This window comes from Puntigrus tetrazona, unplaced genomic scaffold (genome assembly GCF_018831695.1).
Source record: "Puntigrus tetrazona isolate hp1 unplaced genomic scaffold, ASM1883169v1 S000000513, whole genome shotgun sequence".
In the NCBI taxonomy this organism is placed as follows: Eukaryota; Metazoa; Chordata; class Actinopteri; order Cypriniformes; family Cyprinidae; genus Puntigrus; species Puntigrus tetrazona.
Window position 1 is genome coordinate 868070 of NW_025048150.1, and position 25931 is coordinate 894000.

At 40.0% G+C, this 25931-nt stretch overlaps 2 protein-coding genes across 10 annotated transcripts in view; one reads left to right on the forward strand and one right to left on the reverse strand.

The window, feature by feature from the left end:
* LOC122334317 (R3H domain-containing protein 2) overlaps nt 1-9073 on the reverse strand; it is a 50718-nt gene extending 41645 nt beyond the window's left edge. For 4 of the 9 annotated variants that reach the window (XM_043232137.1, XM_043232138.1, XM_043232141.1 and 1 more), the window contains exon 1: nt 8571-9067. The gene's annotated coding sequence lies outside the window, so the exon portion shown is untranslated. Of the gene's footprint in view, nt 1-1830; nt 1984-8570 lie in introns of those variants that run through there. The other 5 variants (XR_006248740.1, XR_006248741.1, XM_043232139.1 and 2 more) reach the window with 5 other exon arrangements.
* A 3948-nt stretch (nt 9074-13021) lies between these two features.
* LOC122334354 (inhibin beta B chain) lies at nt 13022-17169 on the forward strand. The gene is made up of 2 exons (XM_043232215.1): nt 13022-13577; nt 14769-17169. The coding sequence occupies exons 1-2, from the start codon at nt 13205-13207 to the stop codon at nt 15536-15538; spliced, it is 1143 nt and encodes a 380-aa protein (XP_043088150.1). The 5' UTR covers nt 13022-13204; the 3' UTR covers nt 15539-17169.
* Nucleotides 17170-25931: the final 8762 nt, after the last annotated feature.

Consider the following 25931-nt stretch of genomic DNA (forward strand, 5'->3'; position numbering starts at 1 on the left):
TATTATTAGTTATATATTTAGTGCAACCCTAACATAAAACGTACCGTCTTGGAGCTATCATCAACATGTGCCATCACAAAAAGTGGCATTTAATTATTGCAACTGGGGGAAAAAAAATCCCCAAATTTATTAAAAGGTACATTCTGCGTCAATATTGCGCTCCTCACACATAATGAGTATTTTTAGTGAACTAAAACAAAATAAAATTTGAACTGCTTTCTAAATAATCTTGTAAATGTATAATAAAAAAAATCGAAAAAATATTTTACTGAGAAATAAAATGTTCTGGGTTTTTTTGAAAATAGCTATAATACAGCACAACGGGAAAAATAATACCATTTCCATTTGTTGACAACATGTTTAGGAAGAAAAACTGTGAACAGTGATTGCATTAACTGAAAAAACAACGTGATTTAGAACATTATTTCTGATTTGTTTGCTCTGACTCTGGAGTACAGATGATAATGTTGTAAATTATATACAGTTTCCTGCACGGACTGATCGTTTCGCTTCATAAGACCTCATATATATATAGAAATCTGAAACAACTCGAGGCTGAGTAAATGAGGACAGACTTTTCGTTTTTGGGTGAACTGTTCCTTTAAACATCAAACAGCAGTTAAAAAATAAAAATTCACCAACATCTTGGACTGAGTAAATTCATTTAACAATATAATTCAATAATACAATAGTAATAATGCATGTTTTTTAAGTAATGTCTTATTTAGTTTGACATAAGTAAAAATAATATTATTAGAAATTATAAATAATGATTATTAGGATGAGCAGTAATATGATTATTAGTGTGGTCAAACACACTAAATTAATTTAATACAAAAACTTTTCATTGTGTGTGTGTATATATATATATATATATATATATATATATATATATATACACACACACTGTGTCTATATATTAAAATACATTTCTTCATAATTAAATATTTAATATATAAACATTTATGCATGTATTTATATACATTATAAATATACACAGAGCACATAGATATGTAAACAAAACCTGGATGTGATTTCGATTCACTAATGATTATTAATAGCACTTATACAAAACATTTTTCTATATTTTAGAATTTTGTGTCAACAATCCCTCCAACGCCGGAGGTTTGGGTTACGATGGCCTTCGTTCTCACCCTCATCAACATCCAGAGCAACAGCCGAAGCATCTAGACAATAAAGAGCTGGTCTCTCATGCTACGCCTCCTCCTCCTGAAGTCCTGCGTGTTCTGGTCTCCTCCGCTCTGACATGAATGACGCCTCTTCGAGCGGCCCGCCCCGGCGCGAGGGACGAGGACGCACACGCAGGAAGGGAATTCCTCATTACCTCAGCAAACACTGTCTCTCTTTATCGACCTGCGTGCGAGTGGGCAGACGGGACACACACACACACACGCACGCGTGCCCACGAGCGACTGACCCGCTCAAACACCTGAAGCATTGCATGAAACGCATCTCGCTATCACTCGAGCAAATCGCTTGCGTAACACTGACAGAACGGCTCCGCTCGCTCGAGCTCCAGCGGCTCGGCCTGACGTCAGCGGGTGATGTCAAAACCCAGAAAGCTGCGGCTGCGTCCAGTCGCTCCTGAACGCAGACACAACGCATTTTTAAACAGCCTCACACAAACTTCGGCGCAGCTCTCCTAAACTCTCCGACCCGTTTTCTCCCGTCACGCGGCTCCTGACTACATCTCCCACAATGCACCTGCGGGTTTAGTCATAAGTACACTGTGATGCGAGGATCGCTGCGATGGATGCAAGATGCAACCGACTGCTTTCACATGCATGCACGCGCACACGCGAGCCTTACTGTATCCGCCGGTTTATCGCTGATCTCCGAGCATCATTAGCTGCTTGCGGCTCCGAGCGCATTTCAGTCCACACTAACAGAGAACAGACAGATCTCCACCTCACCGCTTAGTTTCCTCCCTCGCTTCGTTTCTGACGCCCCCCTGCTTTTTCTGAATGAAGCACAGCCGCTCTCTCTCTCTCTCCATCTCTCCGAGCGAGAGAGCATGCGCTCATTTACTCATCCTCCCTCCCTCTCTTTCACTCATTCGCACTAAGACTGAGTCAAACTGCATTGATGAGAAACTCAACTCTCATGAAAAGACAATCAGACGGATTAAATAATAAAATAAAAGAGAGAAAGTGTATGTTTCGGGTGAAAAACTGCCTCTGCTGCGTTTAAAATTAATTTATATATGCATATTACAATTATCTTTTAATTAATATGAGCTAAAAAAAAATGCATGGAGAAAAATGATTTTAAATTGCATAGATTTTTTTTTCATAGAAGTTTTAATTCTCCTTTAAGTATCAAACAATAAATATGAGACGCTGGAACAAGCTGAATTAATAAGCTTTGTTTTATTTCAGTTCAATTTCAAATAATAAATCCTGCTTTGTTATGGTTAGTTTGTTTTAATGAACTATAACTCTGGTTACAGCTGATGTGCGTAAACTTTGTCTTACATCATGATAAAAATCTCACACTGCAGATGCGAAACAATGAAAATTAACAAAATAGTACAAATTGTACAAACAGTATGATGGAAAAGTCTTCAAAGGATCTCCACGAGAAGGTCCATGTAGAGGAACTAAAAACAAATACAAAATAGAGACTTCTGGTTTATGGCCAAAACCTTTGAGGTTTAGCCAAATTATGAATTTTTTTTTTTTTTTTTTTTTTGGGGGGAGGTGTTACGTTTTATTTTTTGGTTTGTTTGTTTTTTTTTCCTTTTATAAATATCTACACCCTAACCATGTTTTATTACATTTTAGCTATTTTAGCACTAAACAAAACCACTGAATGCTTTGGCAACTAGCTTAAGTTTTAATGCACTTATTTCAGTCGATGCTTATTTTAACTTCTGGACGCAAGACAAGGAACAGGAACTATTAAACTCTGTAAAAGCAACGCTAAGCCAAGCGAGAGCCCGCTGATATCGAGCACTTTCTGCCGTGTTTGGCCAGCACCTCCAGTCCATGCGAAAGGCAGGGATTTAAAGCGAAAGCGTCCAGGAAGGACCGTGCCAGTAGGTCAGAGGATCCCGGTCAGCGCAGCTCTTTATGACGGATCAATAGAAACCGGAGATGCGTGTTTGAGCTGTCGGTCTCTGTTGCTTTTACTGTCCATCTCCAGCAACAGGACGGACACTCGCCTCATCCTGCCAGCATTTACTCCGGGATTCTCCCAACAAACGCTTCCCACGACCACATCCGTCAATACACACTAAAAACACCTTTTTAAATTGTTGCGGGGTTTTTTTTTACAGGAACTGCTAAATAAAATGAAAATTTCACAAACAAATTCAACTGAAACTAAAGCAAGCGTGAAATCTAAAGTGGAATGATTTAAATAGTTTAGTATTTTCTTGGAAAACGCACTCCAGTAATCCTCATTTCTAAATGAATACTGTTTTGCTGGATGGAAGAGCAGCACGATTATCTTCTTTAGAGTTCCACTAAATACCATATACATGAATCACAGAATAACAAGACCATTAACTATTGCTTCATTTTTAGCCAAATTAGGACTATGACGATGGATTGAAAGAGTGATGTTTAATTAATGATTTTCCAGAGAGACTTTTCGACCGTCTCTGCATCTAAAATGTAAAGTTGAGATCATTTAAGTTTAAGGCAACATCTTTACCTTCTCTCTACTTATTATTTTGAGTTTACACAAAGTAAAAAAATGTATACATTTGAAAAAATCTGCTAAAGCTGGTTGTCTTAAACGTTTAAACAATCAACAATCAAACACCTCAGAGTTTTTAAAAGTGCATCCCGGCTCTTCTAAGCTTGGTAATGCTAACCTACATGCCTTTGGGGTAATTAAAACGAAATCGCTGAAATATTAAGATGTGATTTGTTGCTGAAGAACTTTATTAAGGCTGCTTTAATATATGACCTGAGTACAGCACACTTAATCCAACTTAATTACGCATTTTCTTCGCAACGGGTCAAATCTGCATTGTTGAGAAGACCGAGCTGCATCATTGTAGCATTTAACAATTCATATTTAATTTGCTACATTCAGAAACACACATATAACATGAAACATTGGTATTGTAGTTCTTCTCGCTCCACAACAAACTCTTCAGCGTTCGGAAACGGAATAAGATATGGATAAATTAGAGTGGCGTTCATTAGAAACAGCGGTTGTTTTAAATGCCAAGCGTACACTAAATAAAGTGAGAACGCTATACAAATAAACACAGGCTCATCTCAATCAACACAAACACAAACACAGGATTACTTTTTGTAGGAACTGCTGTTAAACTCACTAATAATTCATTATAAAGAAATAGCAGGCAATGCATTAAATGAAACACGATATTTCTATAAATACCATCTATAAATACGCTAAACCGGGTGTGTTTTTTTTTGCACGCTTGACTTTAATCGCATATGAAGTGAATAAGGTTCAGCTTGTTAGGCATTACTATGAAGAAAAGATTTATCTTCTGGAAAACATGGCAGCACCCGAACTTTCTGTTTTGGTTTGTGACTAAACAAAAACTTTATTTTTGGTGCATGACTCTTTTTCTGAAGGCATGCAGTCGAGAGCGCACACACACACACACACACACACACAGAGAGAGAGAGCCGGTGGAGTCCCTGTCTGTCTATCATATCAGCGTGTCTCGTGTCTCAGATAACTGACGGTTATCCTCGGTGAGAGCCCCGCGCGCCGCCGTCCAGCGGCCATTAATAATTCACCAGCAGAAATCCACAGGGAACCGGCGGGGAGGTGGTCGTGCCGAAAGCACAGCGCGAAAGAGCCGAGGAAACACAAAACGAGGACAGCGACGACGGGCGAGCGGGAATCAGAGGGAGAAAGGTGCGAGATGAGGAAGGAGAATCATGAATCCGGGAGGCGAGATGAGATGAGATGAGATGAGGTGAGCAGGAGGGAGGAGGCGCAGCACATGCTCCAGCAAGAGGCTATAAATAGCTCTTCAAATCTCCCAAGAAAAAAAAAAAAAGCGCTGCTGCAAACCCAACACAAGACGGACCCGAAGCGCACACAAGCACGGTGTAACACAAGCACAATCAGAACGAACGGCTCCTTATCAATATTACAGCAGCCCTTCCGGCTAAATATGAGCGAACACCCGCCATCTCGTACGTGGGAGGACTGCGCCAAACGCACCTTCCCAGCGCGCTACAGCCGGTGACACGGACGCATCCCAACGCGTCTGAATTAAAGCGTGACTCCAGAGATCTGGGCCGACCGCTCAAGCCTTGAGCCTGCGAGGCGCGCTTCGTCGATCGCATGCGTGCGTTTATGACCACGGACGGGCGATTAGTCTATCAAGACGTGATTGTCTGCCCGTCTTTAACATGTGAGCCCTGAAGAGCAGACTTCCTCTGACGCCTGACTCGAAGCGAGGGAAGTAAACGGCAAAGTCGGCGGCGATGCAGCAGAGACGTGCTCCTCAACAGGTCCAACGCCGCAGCGCACGCAATGACCCTCCGCCAACCAGAGTTCATCCTCCAGATCATCCCAGACAGGACATGCAAACTTTCTGCTCAGAAACGTCATTATGAGTGTGTCGCATTCCAGTGCTTTATTACAGGAACGATTAGCCATCGGGGAACACGGCAGGACTACATCTTGACAAAATTGTATTAAAACAAGATATTCAGAGGATATTTATATCCAACTGATTTTGAACAAAGCTAGCGTTCCCTAATATACACCAAATCTGGTCAAACCAATGGCATTTTCACGGTGTGAAACATTTAACATGCATCGAATAGTTTTTTATATACATAAATACGCACGACTGTAACGGAGAAAAGCAAAAGAGATGCGAGAATTAATAAAATTACAGCAAAATCATTTCGATTTGATTTGTAGTTACTGATAGGCTTATGAACTAATTTAAATGATAACTGGTTGCCGTGTTCAACATGAAAAAACAGTTAAATATCCTCATCTAAATTTCAATAATAATAATAATAATAACAACAAATCTATTAATTAAATTATAACCAAGTCTAATAAGAAAAAAAAATGATGAAGTCCTTATCGAGAATATACTAAATTATTTAATAATACAATTATATGACGTCCTAAAGTGAAACAACGGCTCAGTTCAGAGTATACGTGCATGCTAGTACATGACAGCATATGTATTCAATAACAATTCACTCTTATTCTACACTGCTGAATTATTTCTAATGGCTGACAAGCATCTCGTGCTCTTCACCCGAGCAACGCAAACCTTTCCAAGACACTGATATTTTCTCAGAGCAGCAGAATTCACCGACGCCGCTCACGTAACACAAAACGCGTATAATTAAGTGTTTCTGCGCTCGTGAATAATTCAGCAACGATTGATTTCTGCCCTCGTTCACTAAAACAACTACCCCGTCTACTGTATTAGTGACGACGGGAACAGAACATCACGACCGCAGCGTCTCTCGGGACGATCTGCCCGTTTATTTATACGACAGCGACAACCACAAACACACTCCAGGACCCGCAAACCGGCACCAAGCATCCCTTTCTGTGACGCAAAAACAACGCAAGCCTCGACGCAGAAGACTCTACGGATAAAACTGGTTATCAGCTCCGTCCTGAAAGACGAACTGTGATCGACGGCCGAGTGATGACTTCTCAGAGAGCTCGACTGAAGCTTTAAACGCCACACACCTGACGATCTGACGTCAAAGCTTCGTCTCCATCAACAAGGTGTGAATCTTCAGCTTCTCGTGGATTAAACAGGTAAGGGTCCGTCAACACTGTGATCTGACGAGCTTGGTTTAAAGAGTAGTTTTAAAAGTTTTGTTCTACTGTACTTCAAGGGAAAAGCATCTTCAAGACATCCATCACGAACGTCTCAGACCTACGCTAAACATCTCTTTCATCCGAAAACCAAACGGACGGATACAGATTAGACTGGAGTTTACTTGCCTTCCTGCTTATTCTCTTAAAAAAATAAAAGTCTTTGTTTGTATTTAAGCGTGCATGGAAAAACTAATTCCACCGCAGTTTTCACGGGGGTTCTTCAGATGAAAACGTTCTTCAAATTAAGATAATTAAAGGTCACAGTTTCTTCCAAAAGACAAAAATTGTTGCTGTGAAAACGCCCTTTATTATTATTATTAAGCGTGCAGGACGAGATGTTCGGAAAATGAGCAAACTACTGAAAATAACATCCACTAAAACACTAAAGATCACCTTGATGGGCACAATTACAGACTTTAAAGCACTTGGTCAGATACGAAGATGTCGCACATTGCTCAAAACATCCTTTTATTAGCTTCACGAGGCATATTGTGCATAACTCATATGAGCAATCTTACCTGAACAATGCATTCCTACTTCCATCAAGCAAACAAATCACCTCTAACATCTAGTAGACTACACTTCTAAATCCTCCCGAGCGACTCGTGACGCAAAGCTGAGGATCATCTCACCTTCTAATAAACAGGTTTGAATGACGACTTCACACATGTGAGTTACTGGACAGGAATTCATACAAATAATTCTCACACTGAGCAACATCGAGTGAATTATGCACTCATTAACTCACTCTCAATGCGTTGCAAACACGCATGAATTTCTATCAAATGACGATATTTTGAGCAATGTTGGCAACCAAGTGTGTGACGGCAGCCATCGACTTTCACTGCATGAGAAGAGATGCTATGAAAGTCGATGGCTACTGGCAACCGTTCAGCGTTCTACAAAAAAACTAAATAAATAAATGCATTTATTTACAAGTAAATAATTTCATTTTTGGGTAAACCACGTTAACCTGGTGGATTAGAAAGACACCAAAACTACCAACACGCATCAAGGGTCTACAAGTTTCTACAAGTGCACCTGATTTTTCAAGTCAAGCATTGATTAAACAAACTCCTCCAGTCTGTCGTGTTCCTCGCATTATGTAGGTTTATGAACGAGGACTGTGACGTTCCCACATTTACCGGGTACTTCATCACGGTCACGTCCAAAACAAAACACGGCATTAACTCGCTACTTTGAGTGAGATATAATAAACGCTCCTGCTAACTAGATAAACACTAACGACTTGCTGTCTAGTACGTTTAGACTCGCGCGACACCTTGACGTTATCCACTAAATCGGTCCCGTTCACGCCAGGAACGATAACGTTGTGTTCATTTACAAATTAAGGTTAGGTGATTCTAAATGGCTGTCAATGTTTTAGTCCATTAGTCAGAAAGACACATCGTTCCTGTCAATGTAACTCTCGAAATCTGAATCGATTATTAAAACTTAAGTTACAGCTTTGCTTATTGTTCTTGGTGTAAACGGCGGAGGTTTTTAATAACGAGCGCGCCACACGACGCGACGCGTCTAGAACGCCGCCGTTCAAACAAGCGTTTACCGTAATTAGAACGGCACCGTTCTGCTTCTCACGAGTCGGTGTAGTCACGTTTTACGTGAAGAACTGCCCGTTGCCCTTTCGCGGACTACTTCTGCGAGCTTTGCTAGAAATACACAGAAACGCACACATCGATACCTGTTCCGTTTAACGATAAAGCGTTCAAACGAGAGCCACTTACCCGTTAATCCCTCGCGTTCATTCAGCACGACGAAACAGCACTGGTCCTCGCTGTGGGTCGGCGTTCTGGACGTTTTCGTCGCGTTTCCGATGATTCGGAGCGGATATTTACCTCAGACTACGGCTTAATTAATTAGCCTGTGGCGGCTAAGCGAACGCGAGCTAAGTCAAAATGACAATCGGCCGCCTCACGAACTCGTGAGCACATTACTATCGCTCGGGATGGGTTAGGTGAACATGTTTAAAGCGATAGCCCGCCGAGCCCCCCCGGTAACCGAATAACGACAGCCCGCTGCCGCTTAACGCCGTTTAATCGCCTCCGAGCACGAGTTCGCGGCAGCTCTCTGTCAACAGCGCGCAGCGATCAAACAGAACTTGAGTGGGCGGGGCCGTGACGTCAGAGGTAAACCTTACAAAAAAGACCCCGGCGAAACGCAGGGGCCCCAGGAACGAGCGGCTTCCGGGAACCGCGCGCGAGCCGATCCGCGTTCCGGCGCGTTCGTGATCGGCGGACGGAGGAATTAAACCGCGGCGAAGCGCCGAGACGAGAGCGCCGTCTCTTTCTGCGCTTTACGTCACGGTTCCATGTGTTTGTGCTCTACATCAAACAGAAGATGGCGCTGTCGGCGTCGTTTCAGTTTCGAATGGATGTGCAAACAAGGGTTTAAAAATACATTTTGCGTCTGATGGTTTGATATTGTACTGCTTAGTTGTAATTTAATCTGTAAGAGTAAAACTCAGAATGCTATATATATATATATATATATATATATATATACACATATATATATATATTATCCATATATATATATATATATATATATATACATATATATATATATATATATATATATATATACATATATATATACATATATACATATATATATATACATACATACATATATATACATACATATATATATATATATACATACATATATATATACATACATATATATATACATACATACATATATATATACATATATACATATATATATACATACATACATATATATATATATATATATATATATATATATATATATATATATATATATATGCTTTATTTTTGGTGAAATGATAAAAATAGAGTATTGCTTTGTATATAAGAGTATATATATATATATATATATATATATATATATATATATATATATATATATATATATATATATATTTAGCATTTTGAGTTTTACTCTCTCTCTGTCTCTATATATATATATATATGCTTTATTTTGTGAAATGACAAAAACAGAGTATTGCTTTATATACATGTATACATATATAAATAGTGCATATATAGTGATATAAATATGTAACACTTTATGTTCTTGTGTAGTTTTATATAGTAGACTGAAAACAATTAGGGTTCGGGTGTCCTTGTCACGGTGTACTTCTGCATTTAAGTACTGAGGAATATTAATTATATAATTAACTACATGCACATAATTTGGTTTTAAATTATTACAAAAAGTATGCATGTAAAACGTAACGAGGACACTTTAAAATAAAGTATTATCGGGGGAAGAAATAGAAATGATTTTGATTCCGATATAATTCACGCGTGACTACGAAGAAACAGCACGAGGCACGTTGAATTCGATTTTAAATTTTGAAGTAGAAAAACTAAAATATGTATAATTTCCCTGTAAAAAGTTTGATTACTGTGGAAAATAAAGCAATATTCTGTTCACCTTATATTTTATAACAGGACTCCTGTAAATATGCTGGCATATTGGTACTACTGTATAATCAAAGAATAAATGGTTTTATTAGAACAATACACGCATACATACTGGCTTTTCTACAAAGCAGTGTCTAAACTGGACATTGGAGTCATATTGTTCATAATTTTACATTTTAAAACTAAAAAGAGACACATACAGTGTTGGTGTAGCCACAGCTCTGGAGCACACGCCGAGCGCCTGATACCAGATCTACGGCCTGATTTCACCGCCTCGGTCCTATCTGTCACTTGTTGATCTTTCTTCGCGAGGTCAGGAACATGCCAAATAAAGCACAGAATTAACTCACGCTTCGCTTTCACCTTTCTCCTACATAGTGTGACCTCAGCAGATCAGACTGCACCCGCACGTATCGATGGATCTGCTCCGTTTCTTCTCAAACACTGAGCGCTTCAGGTCGTTTTCACAATCTTGGGTATTTTTGTACAACTCATCTGCTGGATCGGTCGGGTCAGTGACCAACTGATGGTTACTATCTAGCACGCTGGATTAAACTAGATTGTTTCGCCTCCTGTTCTGAGAAAAACATGCATTAAACCACACGCATCGCTCTACAGTCAGAGGTTTTACTGCTTATCTTTTGCTCGTAAGTAATATGAAAATTATGCACCATTTTATGCACAATTTTAAGCACTAAGAAGGAGCGATATCTGAAAAACCTTAAAAAATGTATTACTTGTAATGTTACTATACGACATTTTAAAATGATCGCGTATTATAGAATACATGATTACAAATTAAATGCATTTTTCTGATTTAATTTAGTAATAAATATTAGCTTTCTATCCACATTATAAGACCACTTGGGGGAACCTGGGTGTAATGTAACAAAAAAATAATAATAACAAAAAATAAAAATAATAATAAAATTAAATAAAATTAAATAAAATTAAATAAAATAAAATTAAATTAAATTAAATTAAATCTTGAATCTTAATGCACTTCATGATTTTGACGTATTAAAAATATTACTAATGGATTGTTTAAAAAATATATATAATCTAAAAGTAGTCTGAGAAGTAATCACAACACATTACTAACAATTATCAAACTATATAACCTATGATGTTTTTTGAAATCCACCCAGTGCTGCTGTTAACTATCTTTCCTCATGTTTTGTAATCTATAATGATGTGAAAGATCTCAGAGGTTTCGCTCAGCAGCTGGCTGTCAGAACACTTACTGGATGATATTTCTGACTTATAAAACTTACGTGCAATAATGGCTTCCTAAGAAGTGTTTGGCCTTCAGCAAACCTAAAAGTTTCTGTATAAGTTCTCAATCTCCCCTAATAAAAGATAAGATGTCTAAAGGCACGTTTCTGAGAATGTATTTTAATGTGATGGAAGTATTTCATTGTCTGTGAAGGACCTAAAAAGCATGTAATTGCACATTTAAATATGACCCTGGTATGTGTCATGGACCGATGCGGATAAAAAAAGACACTGTCAAAAAAGGAGGTAAAGGTTATCAGGACACGTTTGGTACAGCAAACATTCAGTGGCATCATAACACGAACGAGAAAACAGATGATTCCTGAACCTACGAGGGAAAGAAACGCTTCGCCCCACAATTAAAATCCTGTCATCATTTCCTCAGCCTCGAGTCGTTCCAGATCTGCATGAACGTCTTCGAAGATCATTTGAAGAAAGTTTGCAACCAGGCTGTTTTGGGACTTCCACGGTGCATGTTTCCTCAACGGTGAGCCAAAACATCTTCAAGACGTTCATACAGATCTGGAACGACTCGAGGCGGAGCAAATGATGACAGAATCTTCAACAACTCCTCAAACAAACCTTAATAAAAGAGAGGAGACAGCGCATCATCAATGTAAAGCGCTTCTATAGGCCTATGCTACATGACGTGCACAGACGTCATAACAGCGCTCTTCACGAGTTCCCTAGTCAGTGCTCTCCACCTGAACACTGCTGATGTGCGTCCACTAGACGGCGCCTGCGCACTGCGAGTCTGAGCCGCGGGTCAGATGTCACGTGGGTTCATTATCCGCGTCAATTAATCACCTTCAGTTACACCACATGAAGATCACGAAGATGTTATTCTTATATTATATTCCGTCGCTGCCCACACGTCGCACTATATAGGACTTTAGACATGCTCAAGTCACCAACCAACGAGAGGAACGCTTTAAAAGCTCACGAAAAAGAAAATGAAATAGCTAAAAATAAATAAATCGTGTCGTAAAATAAGTGTTAAAAACATTTTTCTGTCCCCTTATTAAATGAATTCGATTTATTAAGCAAAAGAGACGAGATCGTTCTGTCATAACATTACTTGATAAGGCCTTTATCCGAGAAAATTAGATTTGTGAATCAAAATACTAGGCTTCCACTGTAAGGACAAAAGAAGAGAAGAACATCTAAACAGATTTGGGCTGACAGTAAATGATGCGCTTTTTGGCGAAGCATCCCTTTAATGGCCATAGCGCGGGATGTTCGCGTTAAGCGCGTTTTTGCGTTTTCTCCATCCGAAAGAGCCGGGCTTGCGTCACATCCACCGATCTCGTGTTGTCTTGTGATCTGTTTGGTTTGGATGCTTTAGGGTTTCAGTGTTGGGGGTCACTGGGACAGAGGTCAGCGCTTGGACTTCGCTTGGGCAGCCGCGTCTCGACGTGGCACCGTAAGTGTCGCGTGTTTATTTGCTCGCGCTAATGATTAACCCCAGCGGCGCTATATATACGCGCTCCGGCGAGGAGCGTGCATGATGTGCGTCCCGGCGGCGCGTCATTGGTGCGGCCCCTAAACGTGTCACAACTTTTGATGGATTACCCCACTTCTGAGTGCTCAGGTGCGGCTCACTCCTCTCCATCCACTCGCTAGCGCGCGTCTCTCCGAACTCCAGTCAGACCCGAACGAGCAGAGTCGACATGTTCTCGCGGGCGCACCTGTGCGTGCTCGCGTCCTCGGCGCTGTCCACGCTGGTGGTGCTGAGCGCGCTTGCGGCGAAGGGAACGAGCGCGGCCGCCACCGGCTGCCCGACGTGCGGCATGCCCGCGATGGAGAAGGACGGCGAGGAGCGGTACCTGGTCGAGATAGCCAAGCAGCAGATCCTGAGCAAGCTCCACCTGCGCGAGAGGCCGAACATCACGCAGACGGTGCCGCGCGCCGCGCTCATGACGGCGCTGCGCAAGCTCCACGCGGGCCGCGTCAGGCAGGACGGAACGCTGGAGCTGGACAACAACGTGCCAAACTCGCGCACGAACAACCAGGCGTACGAGATCGTGAGCTTCGCTGATGTCGGTGAGTGCGTTCCTAAATCGGAGAGTGCGCACAGGTTCTCGCGCTGGAGTGAATGGTTTCTGGAACGATTTAAATGTCGGCGAATGCGTCTTGCGTTTAGTTTATATAAGCATTCTTAACGTTCGGTGTTAAGTGAGCCCAGATTCTCGCACTGCTTTCTGAAAATTCTATAAAATGAATTACACATTCTTTGTTTAACGAAGTCAAAGTTTCTATAAAAACATATATTTAAGCTTCTTTAACCACAAAGTTTTTTTTTTATTGAACTATTCAGACAAAAAATGTTCTTATGGCATAAAGAAGCTCCTGTGTTAGAGTGTATAGATGATAGAAGCGTCCTTGAGGCGCGCGCAAAATATAAAAACAAAACTGAACTGAACGCTTCCTGATTTAGACAGAAAAACTATTCGATTTCTTAAACGGCAAACTGGGTTCTTGAAGATCAAAGCAAACTGTACGATGGAGATGTTTAAAACTGAAAGGCTTGTATGAGACTGATGAATCGTTCATTTGTAAAACGTTCCCGCGTCGATTTGGTAAGCGCACGCTGACGTTCATATTAGTTTTACTGCGCAAAAAACATTCAGATCCAGTTTTTTCAACTGTGCAAATACTGAAATTAACGGTTTTAAGAAAGATTTACACTGTTCAGATCATTTTATATGCACATCTACACGCTTAAAAATGCACGTGAACTAAATATTACTTCCGATACACATTCTGCAGCCATTAGTAACAGAAATGTGCGGGACTTCCGGTATTAATCATAAACAGATAGCAGTTTGTTATTAAACATAACTTTTTAAATGTAAAAATGAATCAAAGAAATTGAAAAGAATTAAACATGAAACTGTAAAGTATAAAGAATTTTCTTGTAAAATATAAAATATCTTTTATAAATTATTTTATTTATAATATATATATATATATATTTTTTTTTTTTTTTTTTTTTTTAATAGCATATTAGTTTAAGGCGACCAGCTTTAGCTGATTTTTGAGTTTTTTTCTGCTTTTTGTTGCATAAACAGAAATGTTTGAGTTCAATCAACTCAAAAATCCGCTGAAGCTGGTTCGCCTTTTTAAGTTTGTGCAACTTAAAATTTTTTACAGTGCGCAGTCTGGCGCGTTCACAGGAAATACCTTATTTCCGCTTGCACTTCTTCTGAGCACCTGTGTCTGATTCCTCTCCAGATGACCAGGTCTCTGACGGCATCGACACCGGTCTGTCGTTCCAGTTCCTGCAGGAGAAAGGTCACAGCGTTCAGGTGCTGCAGTCCTCGCTGTGGCTTTACGTGCGTCCGGCCGACGCGCCTCATCCCGGCGGCCGCGTCAACGCAGAAATCTCGCTGCCGGCGACGGGCGGCGCTAACCGCACGCTGCTGCTCCAGAGGAGCGTGGATGTGTCTCGAGGCGGGTGGCACACGTTCCCGGTCACCGGGGCCCTGCAGGCGTTTCTGGACGGCGGTCAGCGGAGTCTCCGTCTGCAGGTGCACTGCGAAGACGGCGGACGCAACCTGTGCAGTCGCGACGCCTCGGACGAAGCTTCCCACCAGCCGTTCCTAGTCGCGCAGGTGCAGTTGCGTGAAGACGCCAACAAACACGCGCTCAGCAAACGCTCACTGCGCTGCGGAGACGACGTCAGCGTCTGCTGTAAAAAAGACTTCTACATTAAGTTCCGCGACATACAGTGGCAGGACTGGATCATAGCGCCAGAGGGATACCATATGAACTACTGCATGGGACAGTGTCCGCAGCATTTATCCGGCTCGCCCGGCATCGCCTCCTCGTTCCACGCCACCGTCTTCAGTCAGCTGAAGGCCAACGGCATCCACACGGCCGTGTCGTCTTGCTGCGTTCCCATCCAGAGACGGCCGCTATCCATGGTCTACTTCAACTCGCAGCACACCATCGTGAAGACCGACGTCCCGGACATGATCGTCGAATCCTGCGGGTGCACATAAAGAACAATTACGTGACTTAAAAGGTTTGTTCATTAGCCAGTGATTCGCTCACCTCCAAGGCATGTGACCCTGGAGCACAAAACCAGTCCTAAGGGATGTGAAAGCCCGGATAGATAAGCTTTCCATTGACGCACGGTTTGGTAGGATAGGACAAAATGTGACCGAGATTATAAAGTCGCCTTTATAGTATTCCAAAAGAAAGTCCTTAGCGATGCATATTACTAATCAAAAATGAAGTTTTGAGTTTGAAATATACAAAATGTCTTCATGGGGCATGATCTTTAGTTAATACACTAAGGATTTTCTGCATAAAAGTCGTCATTTTGGCTCATATAGTGCATTGTTGGGTACTGCTACAAATATACCTGTGCTGCTGATGATTGGTTTTGTGTTCCAGAGACACACACGAATTTCTTCATTCAGACGAATGCATTCAGAGTTAAAACGTAAAAAATGATACTTGCTACTTGGGAGTAGGTGGGTGTTTTTGTACAGTGGCCCAAAAGAAGTGCAATAAAGCGCATCCATCGTCATAAAACGTGCCTCCGGGGGAGAATAAAAACCTCCTGTAGCAAATCAATGCATTTTTATAAGAACAATATCCATATTTAAAGCAGTTTTCTCTTACTTCTGCTAATTGTAGTACGTGCAAGCCGTTCCGGCGGATGACTTGGGATGGTTTTAATGCAACTTCAATTGGATTCGCCTGAACAAGGTGATGCACGCTTAAAACAGCTCGAGGATGAGTAAACCACTGGCTGATTTTCACTTTTGCATGAACGAACCCTTTAACAGTACACCTATTTATCTGCTTTATCACGAGGAGGCGAAACGTGCTCTAATCAAGGCTTTCTGTCTAAGCAAAGCTCATTCGTCGTGGGTTTTTCGTAGATGTCGAGACACTCAGGGAAATCAAAGCCACTGTAAAAGCCACATTTTGGCCTGACTCAGCACGGTTACCCAACATGACAGTAAACATTGCCACACGTCCCACCAGAAGTCTGAGCAAATGGAGCGGCGCATTAGTATCGAATACATTTCTCTCACAATAGTTCTCGAAGCTAATTTTGACTGTTTACGCTAAGCACCAGCGAATGCAACTAAACACGTGTGCTGGCTTTCTTTTCAGGATGCTTATTCTCTGTTCTTTTATTTGTGATATTAATAATACGTCTTATTTATAGAGCGCCTTTGCAAAAGCGGTACGGTAATCTACAGACAGTACAATAACCTACATTGTACACGTTACAGGTGTGTTTTTGCCATGTTCATTTCGACTGTTTATTGTGTCTTATGTTCTCCTTTTGTTTAGTCTGAAGCACTTCCTAGCGATGCATAGTGTAGGGAATCTGCAACTGCACTTTATACGTTATTTTGCGTAGTTAGTACGAATCAAGCCACTCGAATCCGTTGTGTTTATTTTTGCTTTGACAAAGATGATACTGTAACTTATGGCGCGATATTAAAGCTATTCGTTAAGGCTCGTTGAAGGAGCATTAATTTGTATAATTTTTTTTTAACTAAAGGAATATTTTCTTATGAGTGAGATTGTGAGCTTGGAAATCTGTACTGTATTGCACGTTGTAATTTTGCTGAATGTGTATTTTTCTAAATAAATATTTTATCTATTACTTGGTGTGTGCTTTATCGAGAGAACCTGAATATGAGGACAAAGGTCACGTCAAACATCAATGAAGCAAACAAACCCTAATATTTGACATGTTCTTCTGTATCCCTTTGATGAGCAAATCCAGACCGATCTTACAATATTTCACCGTCTCTATGTCATACAGTCTCTTATCACTTGACAACTAATTGATCATCATCCTCAGAAAAAGCCAGTATTTCTATGAAGGCAATCAATAACGTCTAAAAGGCAAAGAGCGTGTTTGCCTGGGCAAATAACTGAATTGGTTTTTATAGATGTCTATATTTGACGAGTAAACAACGGCGCAATTTTGCTGGCGTGGCTACTACAGAAAGACATAAAAAGAGCTGCTCATCGTCATTAAAAACTGTTTGGTTTAGTTGCAAATGTGACATCAGATATAAATATAAATATCAACACAAAATATTGCTTGCGCTCGAGGTACAGTCTGACTGGGTTTATTTATGATAGAAATAACATTTTAAAACAAATCCGAAACGAAGAAAAGAAATGAAGACGACACATTTCTGATTAGATGACATTTACACTGAACTGAATCAAGAATGAACTGGCTTGAATTGGAATTGGATTTCGTCTCCATCGTCAAATAATTATTTTCCTCCTTAACACAATAAAGCTGCTCTGAGACAATCTGTATAAACGAAGTGCTTAGAAATAAACGCGTTCTTCTTCCACCGACTGAAGCTCAAGATGCTCTGAGGTTCATACTAGAATCGAATACTATACTAAAGTACTTTTTTTATTAATTTGTTGCGGTGATATTATAGTTGCTGTGGTAATATAACAACAATAATAATTTAATTTAGAGTACTATACAGCTGTAAGTGAGTTGATCAGTGCATTAATACTACAGCATGCTGCTAACAAAGTGTTAATATATACAGTATAATACAGTTTACCATAGCGTGGTTCAAAATGACTGTTTTTGATGTGAGTTTAGTTCCCGTGCATGCCGTTGAGTCATGCTCACAAATACTGAGCTGTACTCACGTTGTACGTTCATTTTAAATCTTGATAATATCAGGTCTCAGACTTTTGGACCTAACTGTATACGTGAGATATAACTTGATGCAGCCAGTTAAAGAGAATGATAACATCTTTGGCAGTTCTCCTCAGGTTGTGTACAGAAGAGTTGCATTTTGTCCCTGACTGACGGCGCATGCACCTGTATGCGTGATCCGATATGTAACTGTGACTCAGACCGTCCGTTTGTACTCATTTCATCAGGTCAGAACAGTCTTGCCACGTTGAAAAGGGTGTCATTCATTGTACTTAGTAAACACACCGGCAAAATGCTAGTGATATTAGTAAAACACCAAACGGCGATGCAATAATTCAGAAAACAGAGCAATGCCTTCATCTCTCAGTAAATGCTCACGAATCGAACTCAAACAAGCATTGCATGTTGCCTTAAATCAGCATCGTCCAGTAAAAAGAAGATTTATTTATTTAAACTCGTATAGACTTTCACTTCGCTGATGAAAACTTATTAGTATTCAGCCAAATCAGCAATGTTTCCACATGTACAAAAAAAAATAATTGTACTATAAAAATATTTGTTTAATTTAATCGTTAAATTCAAATTGTTACTTGCAGATTTTTTTTTTTTTGGTGCAGGAAAAACTAAATTCTGGACGTTTCCGAAGCTCTTTGAAGGAGATCTCGTATACATTTGTTTCTTTCTTTGTGTGTGTGTGTGTGTGTGTGTGTGTGTGTGTGTGTGTGTGTGTGTGTGTGTGTGTGTGTGTGTGTGTGTGTGTGTGTGTGTGTGTGTGTGTGTGTGTGTGTGTGTGTGTGTGTGTGTGTGTGTGTGTGTGTGTGTGTGTGTGTGTGTGTGTGTGTGTGTGTGTGTGTGTGTGTGTGTGTGTGTGTGTGTGTGTGTGTGTGTGTGTGTGTGTGTGTGTGTGTGTGTGTGTGTGTCTGTTGTGTGTGTGTGTGTGTGTGTGTGCATGCATGTGTGTGTGTGTGTGTGTGTGTGTGTGTGTGCATGCAATTGTAAACTGAAAATTTGAATAAAAACTATTTTTAGTAGTAAATGATGCAAAATATTATAAAGAATTGTCAGGTAGTGCTGATTTAAAGATGACTCTCTTTTTTTTTAGAAAGAAGTACTCCAGTGATTCACAAAATATTTTTCCTAGTGCAGCTGCTATGGTTTTTATGCTTACTTTTTCATGGCAATAAACAATAGAGACAACATCATCAGGTCACAGAAAGGCTGTGTGTGTGTGTGTGTGTGTGTGTGTGTGTGTGCAGACATACGCATGCACTGAGTGAATGCTCATAAACGCAGGAAGCAGATGCTTTGTGCATTTAATTGAAAGACGTTTATGTTCCGGTGAAACCTACTGACTTACTGATACACTGACATACTAACCCACAGACACACTGAATTACTCTAATCCTGCATCCATAAACACACACACACACACACACCTAGGCACTGATAATCTGCCGCAGCGTGATGTGTAAGACGTGTCCTCGCGAATGTCATGAACCGCTCGCACAATCGTACGGACATACAGAACCAGGTCAGATGACGTAGCAAGAGTAGTAACTGAAAGGAGAACACTAGAAAACTAGCTTCTAGCAACTAGCTAAACGAACAACTGAAAGCCGAGACGACTGACAGTGCAGAAAAAGTCCAAAAAATACGATGCTGAAAAAATCAGCAGCCTAGAACGCAAAAAACCTGTATATGTTTGTTTTTGGAATTTCATCTACAGCATCCCCGGAGAACATCTGGACACTTTACTGTACTTCACTGTCTTTTATTGTAAATGAAGATTTTGACAGACAAAAGTTTGTTGGGTTTTAAATGTTGAATCAATAGACAGTCAATACACTTTGAGATAAAAAGTACAAAAGGCGCTTCTTGCACCTTAATAACCACTAACTAGTACATCTTAGTGCATTAAAAGTACACAGTAGTACTTCAAATATAAGCACACTGCAAAAATATGCTTTTCTAGCCTAAAGTTTTGTCTTGTTTCCAGCTAACATGTATAGACATTCTTAAATCAAGCGTTAAATCAAACGTTTTTACTTCAAACAAGCAATATATATATATATATATATATATATATATATATATACATATTGTCTAGAAACTAGACAAAAAATAGGCTAGAACATTTTTTTTAAAGTGTGCCTTTTGAAAGAGACTGTGTAGTGTAAAAGTGAGCCTTGTGCCTTTTTTCCTGAGAGTTCGTGCTTGTCTTGGTTAGTTTGTGCATGATGTTGTTAGTTAATGTGATTCTCTACACCTGCGTGGCTCCTCTGTGCAAATTTGAGCAAAACTGTCTCCAGCCATGACTCGTCATTTTAAATAAGCAGAGGGATCTGATCTGATGAAATGATGCATACATGGGGGAAAAACACCAAAAAGTTCACATGCAAAATGTTTATGTGCATGTGTGCATTCCCACAATGCAGTGCGTCAGCCACTTCAAATAACTTAAATCCACTGGCTGATCCTATTACTGTAGACCCCATTACCTGAAATATCCACTCCGTTACATCACATTTAGAGCACAAGCTCCTCTCTTGAGTGACAGTGAGCGGCCATCACTAGATAACATGATGTTTTCTGAACTCAAGTGCTCAGATCGCTCCTTCAATTAGAATCTGACTTGTTTTTCTCATAAAGCAAAAAAAAAAAAAAAAATCTGGCACCTTCTCGCTCATTTTCTACAGGACAGGGACCAAAACACACTTCGAGAGAATGCGGCGCAGTGCGATATTCGTGACACATCTAGCGAAAGAATGATGCAAACACAACTAGGAATTGCACGCTCACGTTGTACGGGTCAACCAGGACAGGAGCCCAGAAAACCTGCAGTCTCACATTTACAAATAAACAGCATTTTCAAGGAATTCCATGAATACGGGGTCAAATGGTGTTATTTGCGCACTATGAATTGCAAATACTAAAAGATTAATAACCTTCCGACACTAACTGACGACAACCAATCAGAACGAGACATCAACATGTATTGGATTACAAATGACAAATTAACACTAATATAGACGAAAGTAATATGGCTCTATACTAGATGCATACTTTTGGATGAACTGCAAATTAGGGTCGCAAAGCTTTTCAACAGCTTTCAAAAAATCCTGGAAAGTCCCAACCATCAATAGTAAACGGTTTTCGACCAGCCTTGCAAAGCTGGTGAGGAGAGCCCAAACACAACATTAGTTGTATCATAGTTTAAACACAAAAAAGCGTTAGCCATCCGTGATGTTATCAAACATGCATTTAATCTGAAACGAGACATTTTCACTTTAACCGTGTATGCACACAATATATATATTTGCATGCATCTGCATTGTAATGATATTTGATAGCAAGAGAAGTAAAGACTAAAAAGTAAAGGTTCTAACATCGAGCCCTGAGGGACACCAGCAGAAACTGGTCTAATATCAGACCTTAGCAACAAACTTGTCTGGCCAAGTACGTTTTAAATGGTGCCAGAAGCACCAAAAAAACAAAAGATCATTCACAGTGTCAAATGGATCAGTCATTGGTAACTTTATCCGAGGTTTATTCAATGCAGCAAAAAAAAAAAAAGAAATAAAAAAAAAAAAAAAAACAGACTGCAGTGGCTTAAAAAAGATTATTGACAGAAAGTTGGTTGTGCAACTGTAAATCAACTCCAACATTATTGCCAGTAAAGGAAGATTTAGGACAGAAGTTAAGTTATCCAAGTCTAAGGTTTGCTTTTTGGTACAGGGGGCACGAAAAAAAATGAATGCAGCGGCACAAAAACAGAACTCTAGGATACATTAATTATTTTCAGCACCATTGGGCACAGAAAAATCTAATCAAAACATGAGTTAAACAAGACTGTGGGAAGTGGATTAAGCATAAAAGTGGTCGTTTTAATACCTGAAACCACTGTGAAGCAGCAGTAAGTTGCAAAATATATAAAAACTATGGTCAAAAGCAGGCAGCACATTTAAACGGATAGTTCATCCAAAAGTGATCAATCTATAATCATTTACTCACATCATTACGAACCTGTATGGCTTGCTTTCTGTAGTTAAGAATAAAATAAGATATTTTGAAGAATGTTTGAAGAAACAAAACATCACTGACAGGCTTATGCATGGACAAAAATAATGTTTTCATGTTTTGCAGAAGAAATAAAGTCATACAGGTTTGGAATGATGTGAAGATGCGTAAATGATGACAAACAAGACACCTTTACATAAGACAGTGTACCGTCACTCAGGATATGACTAGACATGGACCACAGACTTCAGGAAGATGTTACACACTTATAAAATACATTACAAACACGTGCTTGATGACTAACTGAACTTTCACCTGTCATCCATCGTCAGTGTTCAGTCATCAGAAACAGCGCTCAGATATGAACTTTATACTTATACTATAGTTATGAAGTTACGTCACTGCTCAACAATGCATGCAGTGTATGTGCATATTCTGAAGAAAGTAAATCACATGTATCTCTAGCAAGCATATGTATTATGTAATTATAAGTTTCGGCCCTGGTAAGGATGAACATTGAAGTGGAAGGTCATGAATAAGCCTAGAAAACCATAAAAAGTACAAATTCTAGATCGATTTCATATAATCATGCTTAGACAAGCTTTAGAGAACATCTAATTTTCAGTAAAATGTTGGTCAGTGCCATTTTAAAATGAGGCTTAGCAAAGTGTCAGTGATCAGATGAGAAATTAACAATGATTTTTCTATAATAAACAGAGGATCCTGTCTCTGAGTTTCCACTAGGTGGCACTGCTTCAATAACAGGGAAAAGCTCAAGTAACTATTTCATACAATTCCCTCTTCTGCCACAAGAGGAACGTATTCACAACTCTTGCATCAAAGGTCTTCAACCCTGCTCCTGGAGACCCAAAGTCCTGCAGAGTTTAGCTTCAGTCCACACCTGAACCAGCTAATCGTGGACTTCGGGACTGCTTAAAAATCAAAGGTAGGGGTCTTGAAGCGGGCAAAATTTTACAGGGCATGTCTCCAGGAGATTGAGGGGTTGCATTTCAACTCTTAGAGGCATCAATACCGTCGACATAACCTCTGCTTACTTGCTGTAGCAACGTAGTATTGCTACTAACGTGGAAAAACTGCATCTTTAAGATGGTACTTGCGTTTGATTGCATTAACTGACTGAATTTATATCTTGAATGCAATCTAAAACGGTCTGCCAAATGCACAAACGTGAACGTAATCATTGCTCTGCACTTTGACCATTATTCTGATATTGATGGTATCTGGCAGGGTTAGATATGGCACAGGGTAACGTAATAGTGAAAGTGAGGTAATGGTAAAGAACTTAGAACTCATAGTTAAAAACCCTTTGAGGAGGACTTGGTCTAGGTCATAAAAAGAAGGTGGAACAAAGAAGCATGTGACGACACTGCACAGCTCTCAGAAACCATGATTATGATATGTTCAACACACTTTATCACTTCTCTACCACTTTAAATGTTTTTATGGTTGAATTTTGGATCTAAACTTTCACGCAGAGTATGGGTAACCAATCAAATCTATAGCTTTCTAGCACAAACATGGATATCAGGTATGTTTTTGCATTCTGGGACTGTTTTGAATGTATGGGTTTCTCGAACAAACCTTAATTGTTTGATGTACGACCAGGGCCTTGGTTGTCAGACTTCTTGCCCCAAAATGCAACTCTGGAGAAAACAAGACCAGATGATAGGTTAGGATAGGTTTTTCTAAATGGTTTAGTTTTGCACTGAATAAAAACTAGAAGGTTGATCTTTTCAGGTAGTCATACCTTAAACAGACAGCAGGTAGAGCCTGGGGATGAATTAGAGATTTTAAATGTAACTTAATTTGAATTTCTACATTGCAAGTTAAGGGAATTGTATGTATTATTCTGCAGACATGTTTCCCCAGATGCAACCCACAGTAAACTATATAGTTACCTAGTAGGAACCTGCAGGAAGGTGTCTTTTCTCAAGGGGTCATGGTTCATTCTTTGCAGGGTTCAAACTATCAGACGTCTACATATTAGCCCTAATTTATAGCCACTACACCACACAACTGTGTTGTCAAAAAAGAAATGAAAAGAGTACACTATAACACAACTCTGAAAAGTCTGAAAACATTTTTGTACATGCATAGACACACATTTTACCAGCTCTATTAGGTGTTTTGTAGACTGGTGTGGTGAGGTTTAGTGCTTACGGATGTCCATTTGTAAATGAAAGATTGCAGGTTCAAATCCAAGAAGATAGGATTCAGGAACTAGCACCCTGATGCACCCAGGCGCCTACAAGAAGATCGTACTTGGGGTAAAGGTGGACTATAGGTCCAAACACTGGCAGAATGAAGAAAACACAGAACAACTACCAACCAGAAGAAACCAGGTGTTGCAAGTGTTTTTGCTCCGTGCTCAATTCTTGGTTTCTTTGCTTGCAGCACACCATGAGTCCTCAAATTACCAGCTACTTTGACCGAAGGTTAAAAAATGGAGGAGGATAAGATGAAGAACATTTTCAACAGTGTACCTACCCACACTCAACTTTGTACGTCTTCTATTGGAGTCCTGGAGGTCATTGGAGACTGTTGAAGAGTCCCTTCAACCCGCACAGAACTTGATGGTGGAGGTTTCTTGCATCATCTCGAGTAGGAATTGAATCAGTCATCCAAGTAGGGTAATGATCTAGGGGGAATGTCAGTTTGGGAACCTTGGACATTGTGCTCATCAAAAACGAAGGTCCCTGGCACATACAAGTAAACGAGGCAACAAACAATATTTTCCTTACCTAACAATAGAGTCCTTACCTAATCTTTCTTGTAGGTATAGTTTAGAGAGTGGTGTAGCCAACTGATGAAAGATTGCTTGAAACCCTTCAAAGATGGATCCTTGATCCCAAGCCCAAGCCGCGTCAGGAGGACCATCTCTACAAGAGAATATGATGGTGATAAAGAGAGCGCACAAATTCAATGCAAAAGAAATGTGATTTGAGAGACCTCTTGGTCACTGGGATTGAAGTATTTCTACCCATGCAATTCAACTGCAATAAAACAAGGAGGAGATGGAATGAGGGGCATTTCGGTTTGAGTTTATGCACCAATTGTTTCGATACATCTCCTTCATCATCTCTTGTTTTTTGTCTTTACATTAAAAGAAGCCTCCATGCTTTGGAAGATTTATTCCGGTCATGAAAAGATGGGGCATCTAGTAACTCAAAGATAGGTGATTTCACCAAGAACAAAATGTTCCTGGATCAACATTCCAATCAACCATTCCAGAATTGAGGGATAATTTTTCAGGGAATATCTGTTTTAGGCTCATGATCCGGGTTAGGTGCTTCCACACCCTTGTTAGTCAGCTATCATTTCCTACATTTTAGGAATACATTTTGGTTAGGGTTAGGTTTAGGTGTAGGGATTGAAATAAGTTTATATTTTTGAGGATCATGCCTTACTTGGCAAAATCATCCAACCCTCTAAGATACATACTCAAGAATCTCTAAGAGAGGTTCAATCTGAAGGACCTTGATCTTATTAAACGCAGACCTGATCGCAGATGGTCTTATAAAGTTTGCCAGTGCACAACATCCATTGGGACTAGTCAGGTCCACAGTTAACCAGTTCTTGGCTACTTGACTGACACAGACCATATTCTCCAAGAGATCTCCCATCTTGGTAGTCTCCTTGCTCAACCCTGCTTATCCTCATTGGGTATCCAGTCAAGAGCTGCAGGG

What these genes read in the sequence shown, in the direction of transcription:
- LOC122334354 (XM_043232215.1), top strand. Translation starts at nt 13,205, where the DNA reads ATGTTCTCGCGGGCGCACCTGTGCGTGCTCGCGTCCTCGGCGCTGTCC. An exon ending in CGTGAGCTTCGCTGATGTCG is followed by an intron (nt 13,578 to 14,768) that starts GTGAGTGCGTTC and finishes ATTCCTCTCCAG; the next exon opens with ATGACCAGGTCTCTGACGGC.